Source organism: Leptinotarsa decemlineata, unplaced genomic scaffold (assembly GCF_025532065.1).
Source record: "Leptinotarsa decemlineata unplaced genomic scaffold, Ldec_3_MD MMD2_P_RNA_scaffold_14, whole genome shotgun sequence".
Lineage (NCBI taxonomy): Eukaryota > Metazoa > Arthropoda > Insecta > Coleoptera > Chrysomelidae > Leptinotarsa > Leptinotarsa decemlineata.
Genome location: NW_027412528.1, coordinates 11,537,117 through 11,554,502, shown reverse-complemented (window position 1 = coordinate 11,554,502; position 17,386 = coordinate 11,537,117). Strand labels below are relative to the sequence as shown.

Sequence of the window (17,386 nt, the reverse complement as noted above, 5' to 3'; positions counted from 1 at the left end):
ATGCTCAAATATTCAAAAAAACTAACAAACTGTAACCCAGTGACTGTAATGATGAATAGAACAAAGATACAGAAAATTAAAGAAAATAAATGGATCATTATCACACCAAGCCAAAAAGTCGCTAAACAAACTGGCAAAAATAGTAGAGAATCAATTCCTCTCCAAGGAACTTTTATTTTAGAACTTTCAAAGTGAAGTGGAAATATACAATACAGTAATGAGAAGTTTTCAAAACCGTACAATTGAATTCAAACCATTCAAATTTCCGAAATTGATTTTGAAAACAATTATTCATATTTCGAAAGGCCGTTGGTAAGACCTCCAAGTATCCCATAATCCTCAGTAAATAAAATGCTAGCACCGAAAAAAAATGAATTGACTAAACCAAGAACACGTTCTTTGAAATAAATCGGAAACATTTTTATTCTTTTATATTATACATTTCTATAGTTCATGTCATATACAACTAATGCCTTAAGAACAAAAATGATAGACTCTGACGAACGGAATTTGAAGCCAGGTACACTTTTGGAAAAGCTAGAGGAAGTCTTCTGTGACAGCGGACCAGGTCAACAAGTTCGTGAAGCAACCAGGAAGACAGCTAGGAATATAGATACTGTCCCACGTACTAGTGCGAGAAATTTGAAGAACAGTAAACTAATCGTAGTGTGAGTAGTGTACTTTTTTTCCCTAATAACCTTCCTTTTCTTTCATTGATTTATTTTCTGACATCGTAAAAAAATTACATTCCTATCTCAATGGATCCATACATATATGTTCAATATAGAAAGTATACAGGGCTTCACAATAGAAGATCAAAACGAATTGTGTTCTGTATTGAGAGTGAATGAGAAAAATTGCAACTTCAAAATCCTTTATAATTATATTCGAAGCTTGCACAAACACGTTGATGAATTCAAGTTATTTTAGAGCAGTCTCAACAGCAATGTTGATTGTATTGTATTTACAGAAACTAGAGGTATAAACAATTGTGATGTCTATAACATACCGGGTACGATCTCCTCTATAACAAAGGTCATACAAACCAAAATGATTCATAAAATCGAATTATAAATATTTCTATGAAATATTATCCCTAGGTACTAGTAACACGCTCCAAGTCACAATTCAATTAAAGAATAATATTAACATTGTTATCACTGCGTTCTATCGCTCACCTTCTCTGAACTCTTATGAATTCAAAAAACACTAACAACAATATCTGCACGAGCACGATCAGAACAACGACTATTATTACGTTTTTCTTGGCGATATCATTATCGACATATTGAATAACTATAATTATGTCAATGAATATCTGAACATGATGAATGAGTACCGATATAATTCAACAATCAACAGTCCAACAAGAATTCAAGGAACTTCTGCTACATACTTCGACCATATATTCATTAAATCGAAAATACTTGAAATAGCTAACGCGGTTATCCGGCTGGCAGTGAAAACTACTGTTACCGACCACTTCACAACAGCTCTTCAAATAATTCACAATATATATAACCCAAACCACAGTGAAACCAGATCGAGAAAATATATAGACTACACAAAACTCAACATCGTTATCCAGCACACTTCTTGGTCGTCTATTTATACTGCGTCCAATTTAGACAGTGCAGCACACAACTTCAATCAATTAATCAATCAATCAATTTATTTCAACAAGAACAAAACCAGTTATTACAGTGCAGTTGGCTGATAAAGTAATTTCAAGGTTATCTAATTATTCATTTAGTTAACAATATACAAACAGAATGTCGGAAAAATAGGTAGAATTTCTAATAATACACAAAGTAATCCTTGGTGAATACAATAAGTATATCTTAATATAAATAATATTGCTCTGTTTTGAAACTCATCCGGAGTGGAACAAAATACACCTAGGCGTGTAACGCCTGTTTTGTGCTTTTTTCCCACTCGTTGATGAGGTATTCAAATAGTGTAATAACATATATCGAATAACAGCAGTAGTTGAGTATAAGTATGAGAATGTAGAAGAAGATGGAAGTTAAAAAAAAGAAAAAAAATTCTTATACTGAAAAACCAAACAAAACAAAACAAAATGAGAAGGAAGGGACAGCGATCGGCTTTGCAGGATTATGAGGTGAGTCTTTGGATTACTTTTTTTCAATATTTTAAATGTCGTCGGGTTCTCTAGTATGTATAGCTTAAGGGTGGTTTTGAATTTACTCATTCTCTAAATTTTTTTCAGGTGCGTTGGAAGAAGATTGTACAGTTTGGGTCCGAAGAAAAAAACGAATCTTTGTGTATGACTTTTTTTGAAGAGTGGAATTTTGATATGTAAATGTTCGATGTATCTTGTTGTTTTGAGAGTGTTATAAATGAATTCATGGATGTTCGCGAACATCCATATCAAACATTGGTTTGCGAAACGTCTATCTCTTTTGAATATAATTTTCAGTAATGAGTTTTGAGTTGTTTGTAATCAGTAGCATTATTGAATGCGCCTCCCCATACAACAATACAATGGGCCTTATTCAGGTGTTCACTTGAATATTGAATATTTTTCAACATTGCATATTGGAACTTTTCAATAACAATAAGTATGTGTATTCATGTGTCACTCTTGAAAGTCGCTTTCTTGAATGTTGAAACACTGTTATTGAATTGAATTTTTAGACTTGGCAACAAAGGAAATTCGAACAAATTACTAATTTTTGACAGAGTAGTTCGTTTATTATTGAGTTTTGAAGGTTGATTTGGGATGGGATTTATTCATTCTATTATTTGTACGAAACAATAGACAATGGAAAGAAAGAGAACTTCTAAAAAACAATTTAAAATTTATATAGACTATATAAAATCACATAAAATATTACTAACGGGAAAATGGAGTCCTTCGAATAATCCGGAGGACATGGAAGCTCTCTGGAGGAATTTGACTCAAGAATTGAATTCCTGTGGAGATGGTCCCATTAGAGATACGAATGGCTGGAAAAAGGTAAGTAAACTGGCATAAGAAAATGTTAAATGAAACTATATAATACCTATCAAGACAAAATTCTGAATTTTCGTAGTTTCTGTTAAATTATATTGATACTGCCTATAGGTAGGTAAAAATTTAAAAATTATAAATGCTTGTATTTTAAGGTTTTCACAGAGTGGAAAGGCGTCTGCCGAAAAAAGGCTAGGGAAAGCAAAGCTCTATCTGAGCTTGAGGCTGAAATAATTAAGCTGACTGGCCAAGGAGCAGTAACAGGGCTCGACTTGGGTGAACTAGGTCTTAACCCGAGTTGTTCTTCAACGAAAACGACAACAAAGCAGCCAGGTACTTCATATACTCTAGTGAGTACTGTGGTAGGTATATTCATCTTAAAAGCCATTTCTTCAACTCTAAATCGCTTTTACGATATACATTATATTAATTTTAGCACTCTGAAGAAAGAGAGCAATCAGATGAGGAAACAAAACCTGCTTCATCCCCTGAAAACCAACCATCCACTAGTAAGGGTACAGTTAAAAATAAAAGGAGCAGTAAGTTGAATTTAACATCTGTAAAGATAAGAATGAATGCAATTAAAATGAATTTTGAAAGAACAGCTTTAAGCTATGCTCATTCAGTTAACTTATTTTTTGTTTGTATTATAGAACTCAGAAGAACAAGAACTGGTGATATTCTTTGTCAGACATATGAAAATGCGGTAAACATTCTAGGAGGAAAACTGTTTGATATAAGCCTTGCAATTTTAGAGGTTGCAAATGCCATCAATAGATATTGTGATATAGTGGAAAATAACATTGAAAACACAGTTATCATTGACCAAGAATGAAATATTTAAAAAATATTCAATATTTTGCTTTAGTACATAATGAGAAGATTGTTTTTTTTAGATTAGGGAGAGAGTTTGACTTTTATTTAATAAAAATGTGTTTTTTGTTGTTTTATAAAATTTTTAAAGATTATTTTTTGTTGAATTTCATGTAGGTATCATAATAAATTTTATAACTATACTATTAGTAATTTTTCTGTATTTACTTTTTGTAACAGAAGGCAATCTTTTTAGAGTCAAAAAAATTGGTTTACAAACAGTATGCATTGTACATACAATTCTTGGAAAATAGGAACAAAGACTTCACCGAATTATGTGAAGAATTGAACAAGGTGCCTGGTGGCGCTTGCAAAAAGATTAAAGAATGGCAAGAGGCATTTTGGAGATGGAAAAATTATGTGAAAAGGAAAGCCAGGGATATTTACATTGATCAGCATCTCACAGGTGGTGGTTTGCCAATTCCAATAATATTAACTGAGCTTGAAAAAAAACTGTTAGCCATTCTGAGTGTGCTGTGTATTGAGGGGATGTTAGTTCCCGAGCTAGGGTTTTTAAAACAAAAGGTATGTAGCCTTGAAGCACTATTAAATATTACCACACCATGATTTTAGGAACTTGGACATATGATGAAGCTCAAGCAACCTACAACAAAAAAAGTTGTAAAATGGTGCTACACCAGGAAACAAAGAAGTACGAAAAAATATAAGACAGTTTTGAATTTGTTGAAAGCTACAAGCAACAAGTTGGAGAATAGCATGTACGAATTAACTATAGCCATTCAAAAAGTTGTAGATGCTATGGAAAGATATTTTTCTTTGAGTTGAAAGGAATGAATATCAAATGTAAACATTATTTAAATAAAAATCTATTTCGAAATGTTGAGTATATTTTATAGTGACAAAAAATCAAAAATACATATTGATTATCCTGTTTCTGGTGCGTACACCTTCATTAAAATAATTCTGACTTATATTCAGATCATCAAAATTGATTGGCTGATCTGGAATAGGTGCATCATCCTCCGAATTCTCTTCTTCAAAAAAGTCCTCCCTTTCCAGCAATATATTGTGAAGAATAGCACAAGCATTTACAATTTTTGCTGCTTTCAATGGGGCATAATGTAGGGCTCTGTGACCAAAGCAGCATCTAAATCTGGATTTGAAGATGCCAATAACTCGCTCAATTATATTTCTTATTCTTTTGAAACGAATGTTGAATCTTCTTTCCTGCTCAGTCATATCTCCTATGACAGGAGTAATAAGCCAAGGTTCTAAGGGATATCCACTATCTCCCAATAACCAGGAGGATCTGTCTCCATTTCTAAATTGTTGCATTAAATGAAGCCTGGGTAAACTTGTGCTCCATACTGCTGAATCATGCACACTCCTTGGATATCTGGAATTAAGCGCAAGAATCTTATAATCTGCAGAACAAATGATTTGAACATTGAGGCTGTACGATTGTAGAAGAGAATCGCCGGAAAATTTTGATCATCAGCAGGTGGTGCTACTATTTTTACGTGAGTTCCATCTACAACTCCAATGATGCCTTCAATAAAAAACAATATATTATTCAAAGGGGCCAATTTGAAATTTAAACAATTATAATAAAGAACAGCTAGTTAATATTTAAGCAATAACCAACCTGGAAATGCATTGAAGTTGTTGAAAAACTTAACTTTTTCCTCATTTTTTTCTTCATCTGTTTGAGGAAAATGAACCTTATATCCAAAGTGTTCATTTAGGATTTCAGTAATTATGCCGGTGCACCTGCTAACGGAAGATTGACTCGTGGGACAATTCATATCTTGTCCAGTGGATTTTTGATATGTCCCTTGGGCATAAAAATGTAGGGCACATAGAATAATTTGGGATTTTGGAATGTTTAATTCATTTCTTTCTGGGTCGCCTATAAATGGTTCAATTTCATCTATTAGGTACCTTGCTGTATCTTTGTTGACTCTATACACAGATTTGAAAACGATTTCAGGCAGATCAAGAGGATCTGATGTATTTCTTACATTTTTTTTCCTCAGGTTGTGCTCAAGTCTGAAAATATGTTTTGTAAATGCCTACAGAAAAAATTATTTATATATTCCTGTTGTTTTTACTTTTTACCTTTCTTCTTCGTTTTGCAATGCTGCAATTAAAAGAGGAAAATTTAATAAATCGCCCATTTTTCTCTCTAAAAAAGTAGACTAGTTGATTATAAATACCTATATAACCTATAAACAATATTCAATATTTCAAGATACAACTTTATAAACAGTTCCTTAATCATTTGCTTATGATATATGGAACTTGGAAAACTGTTGTTGGAAGTTTTGGGTCACCTGAATAAGAAAAATTGAAAAATATTCAATAGTCGAGAATTTTTCAATAATCAACATTCAATATGTTTTTCGACAAACACCTGAATAGAAATTCGCCATACTTTGCAATATTCAATTCAATATACAATATTCAAGGTGCACCTGAATAAGGCTGAATATCTGAATATGGACTCTGCTAATGAGTTATATAAAATTAATATATTTTTTTGTGAGAGTATATCTCTAAGGGTGTAGAATTTGAACATGAGAATTCTCATTCTTTTTATAACTAGGGCAATGTGTTCATCCCATCTCAAATGTTGAAAAATGACTACGCCGAGATATTTTATGGACGTTGTTTTTTCTATTGTTGGGCAGTTGCATATTATATTCTTGCATACTCTTGCAACAATAGATGACTGTACAATTCATGTGGAAATTAATAACAAAAATAGCGCCATGGATGACTGAAAGTCTATTGAAATCTGTAGAAACAAAAAATGACAAATAACCCCATGGACGTTATCTTGAAACAACGTTATATCAATTAGAAAAACAACCTCACAAAGTTGATAAAAAAATGCAAGCTTATTTACTATTGCAAAAAAATAAACAAAGAATCAGACTCTAAACCACTTTGGAAAATATTGAACGAAATTAGTCCTACCAGAAAAAAGCGGGAAAAAATTGATTCTATCATCGATTCTAGTGGAAACTTCTCAACCAATAAAACAGCTATAACCAACGAATTCAATGCATCTTTCATAACAACTGGTTTGATATTAGCAAATAGAATAAGGCACGATCCACACTATGTTGCCCAAAGAATGTCTTCTTTGAACTCGTTCTTCCTAGCACCGACGGATGCATCTGAAATGAAAAGTGTCATTAATGAGCTCAAACCAAACAAATTCCCTGGGGTAGACGGCATACGAGCTGAAACCTTAAAATGTATTTCTGAATATATCATTGAACCACTCACCTATATAATCAATGAATGCATGAAAGTTGGAATTTGGCCACAAGTTTTCAAAGAAAGTATAGTGGTGCTCATCTATATAAAAGTTGACAAAAATTAATATTAATTAATTATTAAAATTAATTAAAATTAATTAATAGGTATAAGTTTATATTTCTTCATTGTAATTTCATCGATATTGTCTTTGTCTTTTTTGTCTTTTATTGTATATTTATTTTTTCTTTTTTAACATTACTTTATCACTAACAAACACGTTTAGAGCTTCTGTGATTTCTTATTTATCATACATAAATCTTATGTGATTCATGTAAATTGGCAGGATGAATAAACTTTATTATTATATTATTATCATATTTCGCCCCAAGAGTGCAGTACCATGTCTATTTTGAAAACCCCGAACTTTATGAACCACTTTCGACAACGATTCAAAAATTTTTCAAGTGGACCTCTATACAATTCAAAACGTATACCAAAAAGCTTACGTTACAAAAAAAGAAGGCATTCAAGAAATTATCAAAAACCACCATGAAGGTAAGTCAAACCACCGAAACTTTCGAAAGAATTGAGGAAAAACATTACTGGCCGAACATAAAAGAAATAATTCAAACATATATTAATCCATGCCATATCCCCATCAAAATGAAGCTCAACATCACCCCCACAGCAACCAAACCTTTCGAAATCGTACATATAGATACATTCACTATCGAAAATACAAAATTTCTCACAATCATAGACAGTTTTTCAAAGTACGCACAGGTACACCTAGTCAACTCCTTGACAGGTACGGAAATAGCCGACAATCTCATTCAATTTTTTCTCATCATGGTATCCCCAAACAAATTATCGTCGATAAACCGAGTTCAATAACTTTCTCATTTCGGAACTCCTGGCTTTACACAAAGTCGAAGTTCATTTCATATCACCACACCATCCGTAATCCAATGGAATGATAGAACGGTTCCATTCTACCATTCTGGAACCCATTCGTCTACTCAATACTAGAGGATTTTTGAAAACCCCTCCAGAAATGAAAATGTTGTACGCAATTTTGGCATACAACCACTCTATACATTCGGTCACAAAACTCAATCCAATTGGCATCATAAGTGGTCACATTTCAACCAATGATCCTTTCAATATTGATATTGATCGAAAATTACTAAAACATTACACCAATGATCACAAGGAAAGATCAAAATTCCTCTATTCCAAAATAAACTCGGATCTAATAAAGCGAAAGGAAAAGATAGTAGAACGAGAAAATACAAAACTGGATGATCCCATTGTATTCAAAACCAAACAAAAAGTTTACGTGAAAAAACATATCAGGCAAAATGATGCAAATAAATTTCAAAAACCAACTCAAATCAGAATGGTCAATCATACAATGAAAACAGTTTCTACAGAAAACCAACAAAAAATTCACATGGACAATTTAAAACGTCCCCTCAAAAAATACCCATCTCCCATTGAAAATTGATTAATTTTTCAGATTATCTGTAACTCTCGGACTCCAGGAAAATATATCTAAATAAAACCTAAAGAACAATCCAGGACTCTCAAACTTGGAACAGCCAAAGTCGAAACGCACGCATATACACTTATTCATTATTATGATTTAAATCCAATAATCCTGGTGGTGAATAAACTGACTCAAAAAATGTAAGAACATTTGTAGGCGGTCACAAAGACTACTCATGGGACACCTCTAAATATTTGAAAATATTACAATTTTCGGAAAAAGCGGTGACTGATAGACTCAACAATATTTTACCACATCCATACCACAAAGACTACTCATGGGCCATATCAAAGTATTTGAAAATATCACATTTTTCGAAAAAAGCGGTGACTGATAGACTCAACAATATTTTACCACATCCATACCACAAAGACTACTCATGGGCCATATCAAAGTATTTGAAAATATCACATTTTTCGAAAAAAGCGGTGACTGATAGACTCAACAATATTTTACCACATCCACTCAGAACAAAACGAGGTCTTATAAATGGTGTTGGATCCATTTTCAAGTTAATCACAGGATATTTAGATTCCAGCGATGGTGAAAAATATGACCGTCTGATCAAAGAATTACAAGATAATCAAAATAATCTAGTAACGAACATCAAGAAGCAAAACTCTCTCTCAATCTCATTAATTGATCAGTTCAATAGTACAGTTCAGCAAGTGAAACATAACGAAAGGCTTTTGGAATCGAAAATAAATCAAACGTTGTTGAACATCAAACGTATATGTTCATGTTCATCAAAGACATCGTGAATCAGATAATCAACACATTTGAAATCATAAATTCAATTTTGCAAGATATTGAAAACTCAATACAATATTCCAAACTGAACATTCTTCATCCTAATATAATAAAAACAAAAGATTTGTTCAAGGAACTGTTGGAATTGTTTGAAAAAGACCAACTACCAATGGAAATAAGTTTCGAGAATACTTTGCTTCATGCTTAAAAGCTTTATATCAAATTTCAGAATAACCTATATCTTGCATATTCCAATCACCCATTCCTCGAATTTTGATTACTATCACCTATTTTCTATTCCGATATTAACTAAGGGTCAGTTTAAGGCTGTTATACCTCAAAACAAATATTTGTCAAAAAACTTAAAATTGTATGCATTCTTGAGCGATCCTTGTTTGGAGATCTCCCATCGAACCTATATCTGCCCGTCCACTAAAATCAGAGAGCTGACAGAAGACAATCCATGCGAAATCCAGCTACTCAATGTCCAGAACACCTCCACTTGTAAGGAGACAGTCATACATTTATCAAACCAGCCATCAGACAACTAGACAACTCATACAAATGAGTTGTCCTACCGGCTCAACAAACTACCAAACTCACGTGCCAGAATCAGAACGAAATCGAGAACCTACTACCTGGAAGTTATCTATTCGACATTCCAATTGAATGCCAGTTATCCTGTGGCAACCAAATCATAACCAACGATCACCAAGTTCCCAATAGTGAACCAATCATCTTACCAGACTTGGACGAATGGAAGCCAGAGCCACCCAAATCAATAGGGATCCAACTTGATGACCTGAACCTGGACGAACTTCATTCAATAAAAACAGCAATAATGGAAAACGAACCGATTATATCCTTCCCAAGTGGTTGTCCTATGTTTATCTACTTGGTCCTAGTATCAATTTGTTTGTACCTAGTGCACAAGAAGATTGGCTTCAGAGGGTGCAAAACCAATGGACCATCCGAACCATATCAAGACATCCAGATGTCTAAGGTTCAACTTCATCGCTAACCCTCTTATGTTGAATGTGAACCACTGACCATGCTGAAGCAGAATCATCCGATTCTGGGAAACTAATGTGCAAGCAATCTTATCTTCATGGAAAGAATATTTTTATAATTCAGTCTTAATTTTGCTTTCGCACTGTTAACATCTATTTTTGTTAATGAAATTTTAATTTTTAAAGAAAGATTTGACATCCGAAAGCTATATTTCATATAATTGTTTCATTACATTGTTTTCAATATATTGCATTTTTATTCAAAAAGAACATAATTATTATATAAAATCCATAAACACAACATGGTCCTTCGAGTCGAAAGTAATCAGTTTCATTAAAATACATTTGATTCGTGAATATTCTTGTGAATTCTGCCTCCATGCTGTTCCCGGTTACCGGCCGAAAGTGGAATCCTAGGAAACATACATGTGTGTTCGTTCCTTTTTCTCATATATTCATCCTTATACTATCCTTTCTTCAATGATGCTGATTAGGGGGTTTGAAAGTATGCATAATACTGACAATTCGTTTTTCGTGAAACTAAATAAAATTCTCAAAAAATATACATACTCCTGAACTTTGCATAATATTAGCAAATAAAATTCTCTGAATTCAATTATTTTCGAAAGTATTTTACATATACATACACTGACTTTCATTATGGCAGCCACTTCGAAGAAGAAAATGGGAATATTAAGTTAACTCGATTTGAAACATATCTTAATAAAATACGGGATGAATAGAGCTCCGATAAAGTTAAACTAGTTTCAAAAACGCAGAATCTTTATTAAACGAATTTAATACTGTTCAGAATGAGTTAGAACTTTCATTATTAGATCATGATCAAGAGGGTTTGAGTGCAGTGCAACAAGAATCATTATTGTTTGAAGATATGTATTATGAAATTACAAGTGATGCTCGAAAGTACATTATCTCAAAGGCACAAATTGGCATGACCTTATCCAGGTCAGTGACACCTCAACTAAACGTCTCAGGTGTGAACATTAAAGCACCTATAGTGAATTTACCGACATTCGACGGCTCTTACAATGATTGGCTCTTTTTTAAAGATAAGTTCAAATCGGTTATTCACGAAAATACGTCTATTTCGAAAGTTCAGAAATTTCACTATTCAAGAGTTTCATTGAAAGGGAATGCTGCAAATATTATTAAATCTCTTGAAATATTCGATACTGATTAAGATACTGCATGGACTTGTTTGATTGAAAGAAATGAAAATATATCATTATTGGTCTCAAATCACATTAAAGCTCTTTTCAATTTACCATCAGTGCAAAAAGAATCGTGTACCTTTTGTGGAATGTCGCTGCATTTGCGCGCTTTGAAAAGCCTCGGATTGCCAACGGAGCATTGAGAAACAATTATTATTCAATCAATTGCAATGAAACTCGACCCCATTACAAGAAGGGATTGGGAAATGAATAATACTAAATCTGAATTACCCACATTATAGTCGTTTTCAGTTTTTTGGAAAGAGAAATGTTGTTTTTTGAAAACTATACATAATGAGAAAACTTCGGAAAAAACTTACACCAAATCAGTGAAATCTCTTGTCGCAACAAATACAACAAAATGTGTCATTTGTGATCAAGGTCATGCGTATTACAATAATTGTTCTGAATTTATCGATTTGGACACCGGTGCAAGGTTCGATGAAATGAAACGATTACGACTTTGTGTAAATTTACTAAGAAAGGGTCACACTGCGAAACAATGCAAGGCAAATGTGACAATACGCACAAAACTTTATTGCATTTTACAAATAAAAATCGGTTTTAGTCGATACCAACTGAAAACACGCCCAACAAAATAGTAGAAGTTCGAAATTCCTCCACGACTACGAATAACTATGTAACTCGATCAACTTCACTTTGTTCTGTTCAAGAAAATGAATATTTATTACTTTCAATCGCTATCATTGATGCACAGGCAGTGCGCACATGTAGAGCGTTTCTTGACACTAGATCGGAAAGTAACTACATAACCAAAACGTTAATAATAATGCATTAATAAATGCAAAGTTAGCGTAATGGAAACAAATCAATATTCATCAATCCTATACAAGAGAGCATGTATTAAAATTCAGTCAAGAATATATGCATTCAAAACAACTTTATCCTTTTTCATAATAAACAAAATCACTGGAAACATCGAAAATAACATCGGTTATTTTTAATCAAAAAATTGTCGAAATACCACCTAATTTGATTCTGGCTGATCCGAATTTTGATACCACTAGCTCGATAGACTTGTTCATTGGCAATGATTTATTTTATGATTTGCTTTGCACTGGACAAATAAAGTTAGGTTCAATGTTACTTATGTTGCAAAAAACTCTTTTTGGGTGGATTGTTTCAAGGCCTATATTTTTCAAAGATTACTTGTCTGAAACTCATTGCAATTTAAGCATGAATTCGACTGAAATCGAAAAGTTTTGGAAAATTGAAGAATTGCCGTATAAGCAAGCATATTCTCCGGAAGAATCATTCTGCGAAGATAATTTCAAAGCACATACATACTGTTCAAGATGAGTCAGGTCGTTTCGTAGTGAGTCTACCTTTCAAAGGGCCCACAAATAAATTAGGCGATTATCTCAAAACCACAAAAAAACGTTTTTTCTTATTACAACGAAAATTAAATGAAAATGAAAATCTGTAGGTTCCGTACGTCAATTTTATATATTGTCATAACATTCGACGAGACCTCATACCGTATACATCTCTCCTTCAAATAAAATTGAATTGAAATAACATATCCTACTAACGTTTGCATTAAAAATATCATTGTTAGCGAACAAAAATTGATGTTCGCTCAACGGACGGTAAACATCAAAGAAAACAATGTTATTTACGTTTTTTGATTGCAAATCCACTTAGTTGATTGTCTTTATTCGAGGTTAGTTTGCTTTGGCAAATTCACACCATGGAGTGGAGTACCGAAAAGTGCCTACAATTAATAAAAGAATTCGAAAAACGAGAGTGTTTATGGAAAATTTCAACTCCGGAATATAAAAATGTTTTAAAGAAGACAGATGCTTCTCATAATATTGGAATAAACATAGAATCCACTGCAGAGGAGGTTGAAAAAAAATTAAATCTCTGTTAGCTGCTTACCGCAGAGAAAAGAAGAAGGTGATTGAGTCAACCAAATCTGGTAGTGCAACTGATAATATTTATGAGCCGAAATGGTATGGTTATAAGCATATAAGTTTTTGAACGATATAAATAGACCCAAGGTAATATGGGAGTCTTCAGATAAAGTAAGTTATTAAACTTAATAGTTGGTTCCCAATAAGATTCTATTAATTCATTATTTATAAAGAATATATGAGATTTATTATACCTTGATTACCTACTTAATATTTGTCTTGAGTAGTCATATGTCCTTGCGGAGTTAAAAAGAAATTTTAAACTGATTTTTAATTTCTTGAGACGTAAATGATGATTTTCTTCCTTTGTTTTGGACCGGTAAAAAGGTATTATTAGGTGGTTGTTCCTTCCTCCACTCGCCCGGAATCAAGACTCCAGTATCTGAGTCAAAAGAATCAAAAGTTCCAGGTGGTGTATATAACGATCGGGCAGTATTGTTTCGTCTCAAAAAGTTATGCAAATATATACATGCTAATACAACAGAAATCGCTTTGTTTTCTTGCAGCAACATAGGTTTTCGTAACACTCTGAATACTGAAGTCAATATGCCGAAAACGTTTTCAACTACAATCCGAGCTCTAGAAACTTGGTAATTGAATTTTCTTTCGATAGATCCTTTGAGATAATGTCCACTGAACGGTTTAAGAATGTTATTCAGTAACGGAAAAGCGTCATCAGCTAAAGTAGATATGGCAACGGTATGTCTTGACCTGTAAGGGGCGATTCTTCTGGTATCCCTAATTGCAAAGGTAAAATTATACTCTGCGTCAACAATAGCTAATAAAACGATACTAAATGTTCTTTTGTAGTTGTAGTATTCGCTTCCACTGTTGAATGGTGCTTGTAGAATAACATGCTTTCCGTCAATGGAGCCCAAGCAATGCGGAAAATTAGTTTTTTCTTGAAACGATCTTTCAATTCTCAACCATTCTGCTTCCATTGAAGGTAACTGAAACAAAAGATATCATATCGAAGATATTTTTTTTAGATGGAAAAAACTTATTAAAATGTGGAACAGGAACACTAGTAATGCAGAAATAGAGGAACACCAAGCTACAGAGAATGCTAATCTTGAACGTCGATCTGATAGTACTTCTGAAGTGAAACCAAACGAGCCAAACAAGAATCAAAAAGGACCTACGAAAAAAAAGCTCACCGTAAATGAAAATAAAACAGATCTGGCTTTCACAACCATGCAGTCCGTTATAAGGGAGAGAGAGGCAAGACGCAACAGGGATGAATATTCTGCGTATGGGGAAGCGGTTGGGCATAAAATTAACAAATTGACTACTGAGTATGAACGCAACTTGACTCAATATAAAATAAACCAAATTCTCCATCATGCGTCAATGGGCCACTTTCGTCAAAATCCCAGCGGATCTCATACTTCCCAACTTTCTTCCCTACAAAATCCATTATCAATATATTCATCTCTTGAATCACCTATGCCACATGAAACCAGAGATACATCTTCAGTCACCTTTTCACGACCAAGTTCATCTCGCACGACATTTTCACCCCTTGCCTCACCAAATACACCTTGTGAAAAAAATTCTCAGTCGCAACTATGGGAGGAGACGAGACTTTCATGAAGAGTTTGGTACAACAACAGATTTTACGAATTTGTAACTCAGTAACTTTATGAAATGAAGGAAATACACTTACCTTTATTGAGTTTTTTAGACCATTAATTATAGCTTCACATACTTCGGGTACAATTGCTGAAATACTTTGTTTTGAAATTCTAACCAGGTACATTAAGCTTTGGAACGAATCCCCAATAGTCATAAATCTTAAAGTAATTTCCAATTTTTTTGCAACTGTGATACATTTTTTAAAATTAGTATCTTGGCGAGCAACTCTAGGTCCAATCATATTGATTAAGAACTCAAAGTCGCAAGATGACATTCTTGTAAAATTTTTAAATCTGCCGGCGTCTTCCATTCATAAATCTGTTAAAAGAGAATTTCCTGTGCGGTTTCTTAACACAGTTTTAACCCACCATCTTCTTTTCCTTTAATTATTATTTATTATTTATTATCAAGTATGACTACACTACACAAAATAATAAGCTCATATTCGCTACTTGACATAGTTTTATTTCGTATGTCTGCACAAGCCTAAAAAAAAGGATGAGCCAAATCAAGGATATGTATGTGGACGCCAGTGTTAGCAAACAATATTTAAATAACATTGGTTCGCAAACAAGGTTCTCGAACTTTTGTTGGCTAACAATGTGTTAGCCAACAAAAGTGAACATTATTCGCGTCAGTGTGGACCCGGGGTTAGGAAACCAGATCTGTTTCAAATGCGAACAAGAAGGCATTTAGCTGTAAATTGCCTGACAACACCCAATGACGAGCCGGTCCCAAATATTGATAACACACTAGAAGTCCCTCCAACAACCACTAGTGATCCACGAGAACTGAATTTTCCCCCTCTTCCTGAAACAATAGACATCACCTCAACTCCTACAATAAACACATCAGCACCAAGTCTTTCAATGAAATGCTCTATACCTGAGATCGCTACCCACCCCTAGAATCACCTGAAACTGCCTTTTCTAAACCCCTAACAAATCAGCTAAAGAAAGTCAAAACGACCATAGATAAACAGTTACTGGAAGTTCTTCTAAGACTTACTAGACCTGTTTGAAGAAAAATCTCAGAAACACATCTTATCATATGCGGAAATCAAGGACTTTTTCGAAAACGTTTAAGGCTCATCCGACCCTTTGAGTATGGCGAGAATCTATACATCGGATATCGTCGGATTATTGGACTTGCATAGTATTTACCCATTGCTAACAGAACGAAAAATAAAATCAAGATGGACAAAAATCCATAATAAAATTAAAAAACAACTGGAATTAGAGGCATTCAGCGAAATAGAGGATAGTAATACATCTCTAGAAACCTACTGATCTTCAAAGTTCTTTCTCTTTTTTTTTTCTCTCCTCATAACATTCGATAGGATACTTCAGTGGAACCTCAATGGATACTACACTCAATTAGACATGCTGAAATTGATTCTTTCGGAATTCTTCCATCAGTATCAGGAAACCCACTTCCGTAACCAAAATATACATAAACTCTCAGATTACACTTGTTTCCATAAAAACAGATACAACCCCCCTTATGCCAGTGGAGGTGTAGCCATCTCTGTAAAAAATACGTTGGAGGCAGAAGTATTTTATTAACTACTGATTTAGAAGCTGTGGCGATCACAATTCTAGGACCGCAGAAATTGCACGTCTGCAATGTATATATTCTCCCAAATCAGAATCCAAGTGTAGTAGAACTGTCCAACCTCTTCAACCTCTTCTAATATTAGGAGATTTAAACTCACACAACCACATATGGGGATCGACGAAAACAACACAAATGGGCAAAACAGTAGAAACCTTCATTATTAATCTGAATCTCAATCTTCTAAATGACGGAAGGACTACTGGGTTTAATACCATAAATGGGGTATCTTCAGCAATCGACCTATCTCTCTGCGATCCAGAATTATCCATGTTTGCTTCAACTTTCCAACTCCGATCTAGCGATGAAAACCCTAAAATCGGTCTTCAGAATTTAAAACCTAATTTCGAAGGCATGTCAAGTCAACCTGACGAAGATGATAATTATCCATAGAATTCATTGAAACACCCCATAACAGAAGAACTTTCGAACTGCCTTAACGAAACTAAAAACTCCTCCTGGCCCAGATGACATTCCTATGATTTTCCTCAAAATGATTCCTAATAGCGCTAAAAAATTACTTGTCAGAATTTATAACGTAATTTGGAGCGAACATGTTTTCCCTCGTTTGTGGTCTGAATCAG

The 17,386-nt window shown here is 33.7% G+C and overlaps 1 protein-coding gene across 4 annotated transcripts; it reads left to right on the top strand.

The window, feature by feature from the left end:
• The first annotated feature begins 2,495 nt into the window (after positions 1-2,495).
• On the top strand, positions 2,496-4,837 carry LOC111513426 (uncharacterized). Of its 4 annotated transcripts, none has more exons than XM_074179236.1 (5): positions 2,497-2,980; positions 3,130-3,324; positions 3,411-3,513; positions 4,044-4,372; positions 4,421-4,837. In XM_074179236.1, exons 1-5 carry the CDS (start codon positions 2,786-2,788, stop codon positions 4,631-4,633), a joined length of 1,035 nt encoding a protein of 344 aa, XP_074035337.1. In that variant the 5' UTR covers positions 2,497-2,785; the 3' UTR covers positions 4,634-4,837. The 4 variants fall into 4 exon arrangements, with proteins under 4 accessions (XP_074035344.1, XP_074035337.1, XP_074035332.1 ...); XM_074179231.1 differs by having other exon boundaries at positions 2,499-2,980; positions 3,130-3,336; XM_074179243.1 differs by lacking the exon at positions 4,421-4,837 and having other exon boundaries at positions 2,496-2,980; positions 3,628-4,187.
• The last annotated feature ends 12,549 nt before the right edge of the window (positions 4,838-17,386 follow it).